Below are 16,582 nucleotides of genomic sequence, written 5' to 3' on the forward strand. Positions count from 1 at the left end.
TTTAATTTGTATAACTTTTATCAAAATCACATATCGTTTTGTAACAATCTTCATCAACGTAATTATACTATAAAATCAAACACGCGACATTAGTTAACTTATAATAACAATTGCAAGATCGAACACTCCATCTTTTAATCAAAAGTTAAACACTTATTCTTAAAGTCTCAAAATTTCGATATTTTAAATTTTTTATTTAGAGAATATTCTGAAAAATATATCTCGAACAAACAATATCTAAATATCATCAATGATCTATTCACCTCTGTATAGATACAACCCTCGTTCCGATACAATCCACAATTAGGGTTGGTTCGATACGGTATACCGACTTTACCGAATGATACCGCATACCGTACCGAAAATTCGGTACCGAAAAAATAAATTTCGATATCGTACCGATATTTCGATATACCGAAATGCCGGTATACTGAAATTTCGGTACGACATAAATTTCATATCATTATTTACGGAAAATTTTTGGTATACCGAAATTCGATATGGTATCGATATAATATCGTCTTATACCGATATTATAAAAAAATATATTAAAATACATTTTAAAATTCTTACATATACTTAAAATATATTTTATTATAAATTTTTTTGGTATTTCGGTATATTTTACAAATCTTATACCGATACCGATATCGAAATATTCGATACGATATAATATCGTATCGAAATTTTTGGTATGCCGATTTTAACAGCATGTACGATATATTACGGTACGATAAGTGTGATATACCGAAGTTTTTGATATATTTTACCACCCGTGTCCACAATAACAAGATTCCATATGTAGTGATTGATATTATGTGATGTTAACATTGATTGTCCAAACAATCCACCACAAAGACAATGAGCTCGGGCCTGGTAAATTAAAGGTTGTAGGCCATATGTCTTCGGAATCGGTCCTTTGTGTCCCTAACTTAACTCACCTGCTGGAATCTCAAGTCAATGTGCTTTATCTTCGAGACTCAAGTGGGGAAATATCTTATATTTACTTGTTGCATTTATTGATGCAAAATATTGTGAGATTTGCGTATGAAAATGCTTAAAATTAAAACTCATATCACCCACAGAACGTGGGCCGGATTCGCGTAGGAAACTCTTAACTCTATTCGAGATGTCCGAGATATTTTTCCAAATTTAGGCACCGTCTCCAATATGTAAAAATCTTCGTATAGGTACGCCTTTTTGGATCCAAAGTCACAGTGTCATCTAAAATATCTCAACGAGTTACATGACCTGTAACGAAGATATCGTAATTCGTACCACAAAAAACTTTAATGAGATGATCACACGATCGAGTCAATTTTTTGAAACGAATATCTTATTTACGTATTTTCAAAATTCTTATATCTCCAGCTATAACAATCTGAGCATGATTTGGTAATATATCTATTTGAGCACTATTCATACATAAAATGATTTCTTTCACTTTTGAATCTCAAACACTTTGATTAGGGGTCTGTACACAAATTTAATGTCATTTCTTCAATTTGATCTCCATTTATAAGTTCATGGTTTTCGTGGTAACATCATCGATGTTACTTACCAAATAAAATACTTGCTTAGGAAGACCATCTAATTATTTGGAAGAATCAAAAAAATATTAATTTTTATGTTAAAAATATTTATTTTCATATGATTGAGTAGACTCGTATCATATATATAAATCTTTGAAACTCTCGTAGATGATCCACTAATATCCTACATATTTCAATTGTTCGGTATTCCGTTACTTCGACTTGTTATATTTCATGATGATCGAAATAACACATTTTTTTTATATAGACTAATCTAATGCATTAATGAGAATTCAAATAATCGTTCAATACAACACTAAACAACCAAAGTGGAAAGCCACCATTAACCTTCTATATTCGAAAGTGAGCTCAAAGCTCGTTTGGCAAGGCAGTGTGCTGCCGAATTCACCATACGCCCCATATGCTGGCTCGAAGAAAACCTAGGAGAATTCAGTAGCTCTCGAATATTCATAGCAATAACATCATCTGCCCCATATCCTCAGTAGCCTTTCAAACCCCTTTTGTATTTATATTTTTAACTTTTACAGCAACTTATTTTTGTCTAAAAATTATTTTTAAACATAACTATGAAATTAGACATGATTTGATTGGATTTGAAATTGAAAATACTGTTTTAATGTTTGACAAAATGAGATTTCAAAACAAGATTGATATTTGTTGGGATTTGTTTTTATTTTATTTAACTAAGTGAAATCCTAATAAAAGTTTTCGCATTTCATGGTATTTGAATTTATAAAACAATAAAATTATTTTTATTAATAAATTTATATACTTTACTTGTAAATTTTAGGTTTTCTTCATAATTTTCTTACGAAATATCATTTATCTAAATTTTATACCATCAAATTCCAAAATATATTTTTACATTTTTTCAAACACCAAAATAAAATTGCAATTCTATGAATTTAAAATCAAATTTCAATTTAAAATTATATTTTTTAGACATCCAAACGAACAAGAAACGTTGGGCCGAGACATTACTACGCCCAATTGATTGACCCAATCTGAAGAAGAGGAAGAATTGATCCAATTGAATTGGACCGGCCCATTAGACTCGTGACTATAAAATCCAAGTATTTTCGACTTTTTTGATCTACCTTGTGGTCGGTTTCGTTTTCAGAAAGCTTCCAAGAACTCCAATGGCGGGTAAGGTGACATCCATCCGAGATTTTTATTTTCAGTTCCTTATTTGCTTGCTTTTGTGCAGATAGTTTTTACGCTTAACGAAATGGCAGTACTTTTTAGTTTTTTGGTTCAATTTTCTATTGATTTTTCCATTGAAAAAGGAGGGCAATCGGAGCGAGAAGACAATGTTTCATTGGAACTCACTGAAGAAATCCTTCAGAGCATGGAAGTTGGGATGGCCTTTCGTGATTATGTATGCCTTTCGATTTTAGTTTTTTTTTCCTATTAACCAAAAGAATTGGAAATGGAAAAGGTTCTGTACTGTGAAATTGACCTTTGTTGGTATTTTTCTGCGTTGTTTGTGGAAAAGGGAAGTAATTTATTATCTTGAATTAGTTCGCTGACGTAGAATTTGTATTAAGAGGTTCAGCTTGGCAATTTTTTTTTATTTCACAATTAATAGTTGCAATAATAAATTTTTCATTCCTGGCTTGAATTTCTCATTTTCTCCCTATGTGAAGTATCTTACAGCTGAACTCTTATATTACATCCCGCAGAATGGTAGAATTAGTTCAATGGATTTTCATAGGACTTCAAATTATTTGGTAACTGCTAGTGATGATGAATCAATTCGCCTGTACGATGTCTCCAGCGCAACGTAAGTATCTTCTTTTGACTTCTGTTTTCAGATCATTCTTTCTGGCGAAGTTTTACATTTTTTTTTTTGAAAGATGATGAATTTTGATTTGGGCATTACCTTGGTAGCCATTTTTTCTCTTTTTGTACTTGAGGAAGATTGTAGCTCACAGCTGTAGATTTTTCGTCTCAACACTCAAAGTTAGTCATATCCAAGAGAAATAATTTGCTCCTACTTGCATTAAAAGACTGAAAATAGTTTTTTTCCCCCTTTGAACCATCATTTTTACATTTTTAACTTGCACTAAACAGACTCTTTTTCTTTCCTTTTTTTTTCGGAATACCCATCCTGTTAGCGTTAAGGAAAAAGACCAATTCAATCTAGCCTTTCAAAATCACTAGTTCACCAGCATATTGTATGGGACAGATGTGACGTGTCTTTCTGGAGCTAGGTTCCTTCAATCTGTGACGACCTCTGGGTCACTGACTATTATATATTTGGAATCAAAGGTAATGCCTAGTTATGTGTTCTAACGGAGCCTACTTGTTACTTTCAGTTGTCTGAAGACAATCAACAGCAAAAAATATGGAGTTGATTTAGTTAGCTTCACCTCTCACCCAACCACTGTTATTTATTCCTCAAAGAATGGATGGGATGGTATGACCATTTGTGCCTAACTGCATTGTTTAGAAACATATGCATTTATTCATGTATTTGTTTAATGATGGCAGAATCTCTTAGGCTTTTGTCATTGCACGACAACAAATACCTGAGGTATTTCAAAGGTCATCATGACAGGTATGATTGTAAACCTTCAATCACAGCTTTTTTTCTCATTAAGAGATATCAAGGACTCTCAAATTTTATCTTTTTGGATTTACAGGGTTGTTTCCCTGAGCTTTTGCTCTCGAAAAGATTGTTTTATATCAGGATCTCTTGATCGAACTGTTTTACTTTGGGATCAAAGATCAGAGAAATGCCAGGTGGCCATGGCATGGTGTTGAATTCTTTGTTTCTGCACTATTTTTCTGTACTCTCTGTTAAAATTAATTTTGTGTCTAGGGTCTTCTACGTGTTCAGGGAAGACCAGCTGCAGCTTATGATGACCAGGGACTTGTATTTGCTATTGCATTTGGAGGCTATATAAGGATGTTTGATGCTCGAAAATATGAAAAGGTTGGAATTCAATATTCGTAATGTGCTCAAGGTTGATAGTCAGGTCCTCTGATTTTTAATTTTTGAAGATGCCGACTTTTTATGATTGAAGGGCCCTTTTGACATTTATTCTCTTGGAGGAGACGTTTCAGAAGCAAATGTTGTGAAGTTCAGTAATGATGGAAGACTTATGCTTCTGACATCCTCGAATGGGCATATTCATGTGCTTGATTCCTTTCGGGGAGCCCTAGTGAGTCATTTATAGTTCTTTATTAATTTTAATCATGGTTATGTGGCTTGCACTGAACAGGAGTTTCCCTTTTTAATTTACTTGTCACTTTTCTTGTAGTTATCGACATATAATGTCAAGCCAGTTTCAAGTAAATCTACTTTGGAGGCATCTTTCAGCCCTGAAGGAATGTTTCTCGTATCAGGTAAGAGTATCTTGCTCTTGTGCCGGGCGGTAACTGGGATTCTGATTTGAATGGGCTAAATGTGTTTGAACTTCTAAAGGATCACTAATGATGTTGGGTTTATGCTATTGGCAGGCTCTGGTGATGGTAGTGTTTATGTTTGGAGTGTTCGAAGTGGTAAAGAAGTATGGATATTTTTCTTTGTTCTCGTCCTAGATTATGCTTAAACATCTTTCTTAGATTTCATTGTCAGCATCTTAATTTATAGAAATATTAAATCAATTTGCAATTGCATTATAATACCTTTTTCCTAAACTATACTTTGTATGTTCAGAGAAAGCAAATGCTAGATGTAGTTTTGAACTGATGTTACAAAATTACACCTTTCTCACGTGCTGTAGATAGTTGAGCCCCTTCAATTATCAGGTTGCAAGCACAATACGCCATCCTTTTTTTTTTTTTTTTTGCAAATATGTCTTCAAATGAGAAGAAGCTCAACAAAACAATGTTAGCTTTGAATAATTATGATATTCTTGGTGAAACTGAAATCCTCGTTGCTCAACCAACATCCTTGTAAGAGTTAATAGAAAGAAAGTATTGTATGTTCAGAGAAAGCAAATGCTAGATGTAGTTTTGAACTGATGTTACAAAATTACACCTTTCTCACGTGCTGTAGATAGTTGAGCCCCTTCAATTATCAGGTTGCAAGCACAATACGCCATCCTTTTTTTTTTTTTTTTTGCAAATATGTCTTCAAATGAGAAGAAGCTCAACAAAACAATGTAAGCTTTGAATAATTATGATATTCTTGGTGAAACTGAAATCCTCGTTGCTCAACCAACATCCTTGTAAGAGTTAATAGAAAGCAAGTATCTAGACCTCCCATCGTAATTCTGGAATATCATTATATTTATTATTTTGACACTGAAAGTTTTCAGGTAGCCAGTTGGATGAGTACTGAAGCTGAACCACCTGTAATAAAATGGGCTCCTGGAAGCTTAATGTTTACAACAGGGTCATCGGAATTATCATTTTGGATTCCAGACTTGTCTAAATTAGCAGCTTATGTTGGAAGGAAATAAGGATTTATTTGGTGCTAGCATGCGGGTGCTAGATACAAGGACCAAATAAATTTTGGGCCCTTGGATGATAATGCCCTCGTGCTAGCATTTCATTAACCGGTGATAAGATTTACAATGGTAACTCCTCCATTATCTTTTCCTACTGTGGTCACTAGTTTATTTGCTCCCTAGTCCTCCCTCCCCCTGGAAATTCCCTCTTCTAGCCTATAATTTTCACCAGATTTGTGTGCTTCTATTCAGCTTGTTCTTGCTTGATTTGTTCGAGCATTTGATTGCAGATGATCACGTAGGTGCTCCGCATGGGTGCTGTGTATGCCATATGCAAGATTTCTTCGGTTTGATGGCGCGTTCATATGGTTTGAAGTAACGAAAAGGCCTTAACTGAAGGTGGAAAACCGAGGTCTGCAAGGAAGAAGTAAATGTATATATAAAGAGATGGTGTGGAGAATGACATCTGGGAGAGAAAGCTTGCCATACTTGATGATAAAGTTACGTCGAAACTTTGTGTCAAGGTTATGTTTGTTTTATAAAAAATTGTTTGACATCTTTTTTTCACGTGAAACATGAAAGGTCCTTTACTAAATAGTGTTTCAAGGGTGAAAAAACTTTGAATTTTAATAATTGTTTTTATATATCTATTATATCATTATGTAAGAAAACCTTAGAAAATGATATATTATAATATTTTTAAATTAGTAATCTTTAATTACAAAACAAACTCTCAAACTATCAAATTGCTAGAAAAATTAATATTGTATTATATACACACAATGCATTGTGTTTATATATTAATCGGTAATTTGGTGGTCAGGCTCTGAACCCAAACATAAATACATGCTCAGTCTCCTGTCAAAAAAAAAATCGTTTAAACTATCGGGCCCACATGTTTTTTTGGATGAAATTTGATACAAAAACGATAAAAATATGGTATGAATGCATAATATTTGAGTATCAACTGTTTCAAATCTGGTACAAATGTATGATTTTTGAGTACTCAAACATGTAAACAAATATTGATATTAATGACATATTTATTTTCTTTAGATAAAAATCGATACAAAATATCAAAAATATGATATTAATATATGATATTCGAGTATCAAATATCAACCTCACTCTTGTGGAAAGTCATAATCCTTTTAGGACGATGACAATGCATAATCGGCAAGCTTTAAAGTTTGTTGGTGAATTCCTTTCAAGTTTTTTTAAAAATTCGTAAAATACGCATCGAATTTATTGAACAAATTTTTGTATTCATGAGGTTTCAATGTGGAGGATCTTGTTTCGGAATTTCTTGACTCGATAGAATGAATCGAATATTTGATAACGAGGAAAGCTCTAATATTATTTTTTAGATAAATTAAAGAGAGCCCCCACTAAATTTGACATTCAAATCTACGAAGCTCAAGAACCAAGCACGTGCGCATATCCATCTTAAGCCAAATGAAATATAAATAACAATTCCAAAAAACAAAATCGATAACAAATATCAATCCACCGCAACCTCAAGCCTAATCCAAGTATGAGATTTTACAGGATATGACCGTTCAATTTGGTCAGTTTCAGTCTTAAAATAAGAGGCAAATAATACAAAAAATCAACTTAAACACGGAGTGTTCCATCAATCTTGATTTGATACCCAAAAAAATAATAAAAATAATTGTACAAGTGAGGCCTAATGTTGATTCCAGGTATAGAAACGAAGAAAATAGTTTCCGGTATTTTCCCTCATCAAATATGTGATGGCAACCAACAGGAATCCAGTTTTCTGGTAAACACTTTCAGCAAATTTGATAAGTTCAAGTTCAACCAAGCTGACAAAACATGAAGGAACAAGTAATATCAAAGCTTTTCTAATCGGAAAAGAACATAAAAAAGTGTCATATCAATCTATTAATAACAAAGAAGCAAGTCAATGCAGTTGGATGCAAACAGGATAGTCATACTCCAAATTTCATCAGTTTTTTTCTCTTAAAAACAGTCACCCCAACCCACCCTCCTGCTGCTGAAATCAATCACTAATGTGAACTTCCCCAGATCATATTCCACATAAAAACTACTGAAGTCAAAACACAAGCACAACTCACACGGTTGCTTCAACTATATGCCAAGCAAACATTTTGCTGTGATGAACAAAGTGATACCTGATGATCCCTTGAGTGGATAACCAGTATATTCGAAACAATTGTATGCAAACTACCTCCCTTTCTCACCCAAAAACAAGATTAAAAAAAATGATAGAACATGTTAGAGCTTCAATATAAATATTCACTTTATCAAATTTCCACATCAACTCAAGATCTTCGCCTGCTGGCTGAACCTCCTTGTTGGATTTGACCTGAATGACGAGCATCTGGATGTACATTATTCGATCCCCTACCTCTGTCTACCTGCTCTCTTCCGCCAGCTGCCTTACTCGTAGAACTTTTGGATCTTGAAGCACTATATTTCCTCGATTTATCCACTTCATCTGGCAGCGGATGCAGCCCTTGCAGATCAGGTTCAGGGACATAATCGGCGGGCCATTTAGTTCTATCCATTTTCCTAAAGGTAATTGATATCCTGGCAGAACAAATAAGATTTAGCATGGTTGAAAAAAAGTGATAACAGAAAAAATATATGTTTAAAGAATGGTACCTTTTTGAGGGAACTGCAGGCACAGAGTGTTTAGCCACATCAGCCCCATTTCCATTGAGAACAAGAACAGACCTAGAGAGGTTTGAAACAGCTGATCAGTTAAGGACAAAAACCAAACACATTTGTTTATATAAAATAAAGGCTTACCCGACTGGTAGGGGAATAGAAAATGAACCAGCAAACTCGCCAGCACCAACTATTTTCAAGTTTGATCCGAATACTATTTTACACTCACTGAGAAACGAAACTGTACAAAATGGTCTGACAAAATCATGATTATCAATATGAGGTGGTATGCAGTCTCCTTCATCATAAATATTGACGATACAGCTGTCAGGAACACAAGACGGAGGTAGAACATGCCACCTAACAAGCCTTTTTATCATAACCTTGAACAGATGAGGTAAAGGATCTACAATTTCATTCCTGAGGATGCCTGGTGGATTACCAACTTTATCCTGTCACCAGCAGAGTTAAGTGAGGGCTGATAAAGTTGTCTTATGGGAGACTAAAAATATTTCTACGGCCAAAGCAACAAGAAACTTACAGTGGCATAATTGTAACAGCAACCAAATTGGAGTGTTACACGTCCCTTTCCCCGCATCCACTTACGAGGCTCAGAATATGTGCGATCTGAAAATAGAAAGGAGAAAGCAGAACAAATTCGTTATAACTTTGAAAATATTGCATATAACTCCTAGGGTTGGGTCCACAACAAAAAAAGAAAAATAATTGAAAAGAAAAGAAAAGAAAAGAAAAAGAAAAAGAAAAAACAATTAAGTGCAGAATTGCATAACTTAATATACCAGTGTCCTAATCAATAAGATCCATGTAATACTTTAACAAATGAACAGATTTGGTTGACTAAGCCAACATAAGACTGGAAAAGAAATTTTATCAATATCCATTGGTTCAAATTGTGCCATCACCCTCCTGTCCATATTTATTATCCTCTTTGATGGCAATGACAACAAAGTTCAAGAAAATATATTCACAAATTCCATGTCGCAATACTAGCCTCAAAACAATCGATAAGATTCACATACCATTGATAACTTTAACTTTCAAAAGGAAAAAACTAGGTTAGACTCATCACCATGAATAGAGAAAGCATCAGACATAACATGGAAAACTCCGTTTACGAAATTAGAAATAAAAAAAGGGACAGTAAAGGAATAACAAGTACACGATATTAACGAGTAAAAATCTGAATCAAGTAATTAACCTCATAAAGGAAAATTCACAACCAGATTTAACTCTTGAAGTTGAAAATTCAGTTTCAGCCATTAAAAACGACCTATTGTATTATTTTTAGTTGTTACCAAGAAGTTTAGTGTAGGCACATTGTTTTATAATACCAAGTCATTGCAATATTTATCATCTCAATAACCAAATGCGAACAAATATTTAATTTTTAGTTTTCAGCTTTGAATAGCATCAGAATTGGTTTCATCTTGGTATTTTTTTCTGTTTAATACCAAAACTGAACAAAGGCTTCATATGAAATGAAACGAAATTAAAAGAAATTACACATGGAATTGCAAATACACATTTCAGCAATCCAAATTCGCCATTTTGAGCCATTCCAGTTTGGTTCGATTTTTATAACATTCGAACAAAGGTTTCATGTGAAATGAAATAAAAAAAATTATCACATGAAATTGGAAATACAAATTTCAGCAATCCAAATTCGCCATTTTGAGCCCTCTCAATTACATCCTTCCATCTAGGGCATTCAAGTACGGTTTGGTTCGATTTTTACAGAAGTTCGAAAAAAGGCTTCATCATTTATCACATGGAATTGCAAACACAAATTTTAGCAATCCAAATTCGCAATTTTGAGCCATCTCAGATGCATTCTTTCATCTAGGGTGGTCAAGTACGGTTTGGACCGTATGGTTCGACTTTTACAACATACGAACAAAGGCCTCATTATTTAGCACATGGAATCGCAAATACGAATTTCAATAATCCAAATTCGCCATTTTGAGCCCTCAATTATATCCTTCCATCTAGGGGTGTTCGTATAAGGTCTGGTTCGGTATTATAAGTATTCGAACCAAGACTTCTTATGAAATGAAAAAAGTGAAGTAAAAGAAATTATCAGATGGAGATGCAACTACAAATTTCAGGAATCCACATTCGCCATTCTGAACCCTCCCAATTACATCCTTCCATTTAGGGGTGTTCAAGCATAGTTTGCTTCTATTCATATAAAAGTTCGAACAAAAGCTTCTTACGAAATGAAAAAAAAAATAGAATTATTAATAACCAAACTAAGATTATGATTTGGTTCGATCATTTCGAAAATGATCTCAAATTCAATGACTTAATTATTGTTAAAAATGTCTAATCTGTCTAATCTAATCTATCTAATTATTATCATAATTATAAATATACAAATATCAACATATATACAAAAATATAAAGCATTGTAAAACATTACAAGTTTAACATAAAAAATATAAATATTCAAAATCAGTTACTTTACTTTCAAAAAACTCCACTAACACATTATAGTTCAATTTATTTAAAATTAACCAAAAAGGCAAAAACCAATTAAAACCATGCGGCTAGGTTTGATTTATCAGTTTCTGAACATCCCTGCTTCCATCATCCACTAGTTTCAGCCATATAAGGATTCATGACAGGAGTATGGCCAGGTTGTAGCATTGGATAGAATGGAAAACGTAGTCAGAAAAAAATTGGATGAACTTTGGAAGCATAGGGTAAAATATTATCTTCAGGATAGTTGCCAAAAGCGCGAGTTCAGTGTACTCCAAAGCGCTTTCATTAAACGCCCGCTTTTGTGCAGTTTGCTACAAAAAACAGATTTTTTTGCTTAATAAAATCTGACGGAGGAGAAATCACCCATTGAAGACTTGAAGTATGATTTCTCCTCTATTTATTAAAAATAAGAGCAGAGTAAAGCCTAATATCGAATTGCCTCCGCCCAACGTCACCTCTGCCCTTTGCCCTCCATTTTACTGTATGCTACTTGGAAGATGAGAATGATGATGATTTCAACATTTGATATATCATGTTTCATAATTATTTTAAAAAAAATTATTTTATTTTTATCTTTTTTGAATATTTTATTCAATGTTGTAAATGATGGTAGGCCGTGGCGGGGCGGTCACCTACCGCCTCGGCCAACTAGGCTGTTGAATTTAATTAAACTAGTTTTTATAGATAATTATATATAATCATTAATCATGCCATATATCCATAAATTAAATGATGTTTATGCATAAATAAATTTCAAACAATATAATATAATTTATACAAATAAATATATAAATGCAACTAACAAGAAAATTAAAAAATATTCATCACCATATTAATACTAAAAAAGTAATATACTAATATCTAACCTAGTGGGCGGTGGTGGTCATGGTGGTGGTGGCGGCGGAGGCGGAGGCGGAGGCGGTGGCGGTTTGAGGCATGGAAGTGGGCGAGAGCTTGCGAGACTACTGGGTGAATGTGTTGGACTTGGACCTGGATATTATGTTTGAAAAGCTAGGGTTTTTAAAATTTTCAATTTTGATGACTAACTCTTTGACTTCCTAATCACCTGCCTCTCTGCCCGCCTCAGCCACCTCGCCCACCTTCGACCAGCTACGGCTGCCTCCTTCACCACATTAGGCAAAAGCGATGTGGCCGAGGACCGCCTAATGCCTAGGCACCAACTCGGCCACCATTTAGATCACTAATTTTAGTTATTGCGCTTTATTGGTGCCTAGGTGTCCGCCTCGGCTGCCATTTAGAGCACTGATTTTATTTATCGCGCTTTACTTCCGTAAATTGTGCACTTCGCTGTGCGTTTTAAGCCTCAAGACACCTGAGCGCTTTAATGCGTCTTGCGCCTTTGATTATTATGATCATCAGATTTGAAGGTGTCATAATAAGATGGTGATAATATTTTATCCCCAAAATTTTAGAAGGCAGGGTAAAGATTACGCTAGGAAAAAGTTACAACTTCGTGATGACAAAAGAACAAGGAGCCATCAAGTTTGTAAAAAAAGGCTTTAATCCAAATGCACAATTCAACTTATATTTCTTGGTGATGGTGGATTCCGGGCAAGTTGGCTCGATAAATTACTTCAACCTGAATCAGTATGATCTCGAGTAGGATAGTGATGCTATGGGTTAGGAGCAAGATTTCACTGCAATACAGTATTTGAAAGAATTTGATTGTCTTACCTTAAAAAATTCACAAAATATGATCCAGGTTGTACCTTTTAGATTGTGAGATCAATCTAGATCCTGACAATCATGAGTATGACTAATAACCAAAATGCTAAGGTGCCTATTATTTTCATAACTCAAGGGCTAAATTGCAAGTTTGTGAAAACAGAGCAACACATCACCAAAGATGATTCATCCAATTCTTTACATCTAGAAACATAAATTAAGTCCACACAACTAGATTGATTTTTTCCTGACCGCCAAATCTATAGAAAAAGTTCTTAAACTTCTAATTCTGATTGTTATATATAAATAGGATTTCAAGAGACCTAGATCTTAGGCGGCAGAATGACAAAGGACCGTGAAGCATGAAAATGAGGGCCACATCATGAAAAAGATCATTTACTCTCAAACAAACACACAAAATCAGAAAAGAATGCATAAAATTGGTCAAATTCAGCAAGTTAGCCACTCCTTCTGGACAAAAAAAAATTCAAAATTCATGTAGCTTAAATAATGATTAAGACAATTAGATCCATAAAATGTAGACTGATAAAAAATTTATTTTCTATTTTATCCAGACAAACTGAAGCATCACCGTGCAATAAAAACCAAGCCAGCCAATCAAAAAACTATAACGATAAGGAAAACGAAAAGCATATACTATTTTGCATCACCAAACTTCTAGAATGTTAGTGAACTATATGTCAAGAACTCACCTTTCAACTGATTATTCCTTCCCTTCTCTTGAAGCTGTTCGACATATCGAACAATCCGTGTCTGCTCTGCAGCACTGAAAACTCCAGTATGTAACTCCAGCCCATCTAGTATGTTTACTATTTTACCATTTATCCTTTCCAGACATATGAAATCCTTCTTCCTCTTCACATTGCCAAAGCGAATGTGTTCTCTTTGATCCCTTGACAATTCCACCTTCGGCTTTGCTTCCTTTGGTGAAGTCCCATCCCCTGTAAAATTGTTGGCATTGGCAAACTTATTATTCTGTTCGTCCTCTTCGTCTTCCTCAAGCTCAGCTTCCTGAGCCATATCAGCCCAAGACTTTTTCACCTGTGAGCTTTGAGCAACATCATCCCAAGACTGTTTCACCCCAGGGCTTTGAGCCACATCAGCCCAAGACTTCTTCACTGGAGTACTCGTGAGAGGTGCTGACTGGACAAAGTCGCTAGTTGATGACTCTTCAACTGCATGTTCTGACAACCCATCTGCCTCATCTTTCCAACTGCCCAATGAAAAAGTTTCTGCGCAATCATTATCATCCACACTATCTTTCCTACTTTCAGTCGAATGGGTACTACAAGTACCCTGATGTTCCATGCAACCATGATGATCCACGATAACAGGAGTCTTAACAGTGACATCGGCTCCTGTTTTCAAGAGTTCAAAATTATCAGCTAATGCATTCGTTGTCAGCATTCAATCCCGGTAATTCAAAATAAGTAATTGATAATTGAATATAAGGGGATAAAAAGAATGATGATAAAAACAAATTAATGAAAAGCACAATAACAAATGAATAAATCAAAGTGTGAAGGGGCATTATGCAATGACAGGATCATCAGAAAATTCTAAAAGATAAGCACTTGGATTTTGTTTTAAACTCCGTATCTATATCACTTTTCCATTGGCTTGTTAAGTCATAAATCTACAACAGAAAAGCTTAAAAGCAAATGCATAATTGAAAATTAATTGAATCCTCATAAGCAACACGCTTCACCTAGAAAGTGCATTGTACCAGTCAGTAACTTGAAAGGTAAACAAACAAACTTATCTTAAATATCAGGAAGAAATAACTAATTTTTAACATTTATAGACCCTTTACACCCAAAAAAAAAAACCAGCATCGTAGATCTACCGTTGAAACCCAATTAAACCCCACGATTCTTCTTTTTTAATGATTTCACAAAGGGATAGCATAAAAAATCTTCCAATTTACATTAGTTGTGACCCGAAAAACTCAACTTGCACAATTAAGAAAAAAGATTGCCGCTACAAATCCAGTGAACAGGCAGAGAAAATCCCAACTTAAACACGCGCATACACACAAGTTAGAAACACTACATAAACAGAGCAAGTAAACCTGAATCGAGAGATCGGATGCGATCGGAAAGCGTTAGCGTGCAGGGCTTGCAGAGGCCCGGGGACAGAAAAGGCAGCCAATTGGACAAAAATTCTGCGGCAATTCTGAGTTCTTCAGCGTTGTACTTAAACAGAAATTCGTCCATCTCTGAGGCCATTGATCGATGAACAGCAAACGAATTAGGTCGGATCAAAATCTGAACACGACGAAGACTTTGATTTGAAAATCCAATTTTATTTTGCGAATTTTCACGCAGGTGTTTGAAAAATCTGAAGACGACGAAAAAATTTCACGCAGGGATTTTACAAATATATGACGGAGTCTTAAAAGGTAAGCCAAAATCTCCAACTCAAATTCAGAGTTTATCGAATTCTACTCAGCCATCTGCACATATATATAATGTGTGCGTATATTTATTTATTATTATTTATATTTACTATATTATATTGGGGTAAAGCCATGTTTTCGTGTATATATATGTATATGTAGATTACATATTTATTATTTATGGAAATTTTAAAGTTTTTTTTTAAGTATGGAAATTTTAAAGTTATGTCTACATAAGAAAAGAATTATACCATAATTACACCTCTTCATAAAAAAAAAAACTAAAATTTCCATAATGACAAATTTACAAAAAATTGTATTAAGCTATCTCACGAGTCACGAATCAATTTTATAAAAACAGATATTCGATTTGATTCGATCTGATTTAGTAAAAAAATATATTTTTAATAAGTATCTTATGAGCTGATTTCACGGATTTTTATCACTGAGACAATTCAATCCTACTCATATTTATTTATAATAAAAGTACCAAAAAAATCATGAAATGGTAAAACGGGTCAATTTTATGAGATGGATCTCCTATTTAAATCATTTATTGAAAAAAATATTATTTTTTATTTCAAAAATATTATTTTTTTAAAAAAATGGATAAGGCTAACTAATCTCACAACTAAATATTCATGAGATCGTTTCAGAAGAGACATAGGGTGTTTGGAAGAGCTTTTTTAAGCTCTTAAAAACAGCTTTTAAGCTGTTTTAGAGCTTAAAAGCTCTCCGAATCTGTTTGATAAATTTTTTTAGAAACAGCTTATAAGCTGTCAAAATAAGCTGTTTGACAGCTTATAACTTATATGTTGTTTTTAAAAAAGTAAGAGGGGAGGTACTTTTTTCAAAAAGATATTATTTTAACATTCTATCTCTCTAAAATATCCTTAAATATTTTAATAAATCTCCATCATATCCTCCACCCATTAAATATTAAATATTATTTTTTAAAAAAATTTCAAATCACATAAATTGTTCTAAAATAAAATATTATAAAAATTTTATTTTTAATATATGTTTATTCTAAAACTATTTTCATATATGTATAACTCGAAACATTATTTTCATATAATTATACCATTTTTGGTAATTTCGACGATAAAAAGATCTTATAATACCAAACACATCAACATCTTTAAGTTATTTAAAATAAATTTATCCAAACACTTTAACAGCTTATTTTTAAAATAAGTTCTAACAGTTTATAAGCTCGTAAAACAGCTTTTAAGCTATAAGCTCTTTTTAATAGTCAAACACCCTCTTACTCATTTTTCAACCTTTGTTCCATCTCAAATTTATATGAACTTAAAAAACAATTTTGAGAGCTAGAATAATAAAAGTTCCTATTAGCTCTTAGCCTA

General features: G+C 33.6%; 2 protein-coding genes across 3 annotated transcripts; one reads left to right on the forward strand and one right to left on the reverse strand.

Annotated features, from left to right (window-relative positions):
* Positions 1-2,663: 2,663 nt before the first annotated feature.
* Positions 2,664-6,554, forward strand: LOC140883107 (protein ANTHESIS POMOTING FACTOR 1). Of its 2 annotated transcripts, XM_073289439.1 has the most exons (12): positions 2,664-2,699; positions 2,840-2,931; positions 3,236-3,336; positions 3,872-3,972; positions 4,047-4,113; positions 4,199-4,298; positions 4,378-4,491; positions 4,583-4,720; positions 4,820-4,904; positions 5,019-5,068; positions 5,822-6,082; positions 6,244-6,554. In XM_073289439.1, the coding sequence occupies exons 1-11, from the start codon at positions 2,693-2,695 to the stop codon at positions 5,963-5,965; spliced, it is 999 nt and encodes a 332-aa protein (XP_073145540.1). In that variant the 5' UTR covers positions 2,664-2,692; the 3' UTR covers positions 5,966-6,082; positions 6,244-6,554. The 2 variants fall into 2 exon arrangements, with proteins under 2 accessions (XP_073145540.1, XP_073145539.1); XM_073289438.1 differs by lacking the exon at positions 2,664-2,699 and having other exon boundaries at positions 2,711-2,931.
* Positions 6,555-7,432: 878 nt separating this feature from the next.
* Positions 7,433-15,254, reverse strand: LOC140880965 (RNA demethylase ALKBH9B-like). The gene is made up of 6 exons (XM_073285882.1): positions 14,889-15,254; positions 13,510-14,175; positions 9,150-9,235; positions 8,750-9,060; positions 8,603-8,674; positions 7,433-8,527 (listed from the first exon to the last, which is right to left on the reverse strand). Exons 1-6 carry the CDS (start codon positions 15,043-15,045, stop codon positions 8,260-8,262), a joined length of 1,560 nt encoding a protein of 519 aa, XP_073141983.1. The 5' UTR covers positions 15,046-15,254; the 3' UTR covers positions 7,433-8,259.
* Between the last annotated feature and the right edge of the window lie 1,328 nt (positions 15,255-16,582).

This window comes from Henckelia pumila, chromosome 2 (genome assembly GCF_033568475.1).
Source record: "Henckelia pumila isolate YLH828 chromosome 2, ASM3356847v2, whole genome shotgun sequence".
NCBI lineage: Eukaryota > Viridiplantae > Streptophyta > Magnoliopsida > Lamiales > Gesneriaceae > Henckelia > Henckelia pumila.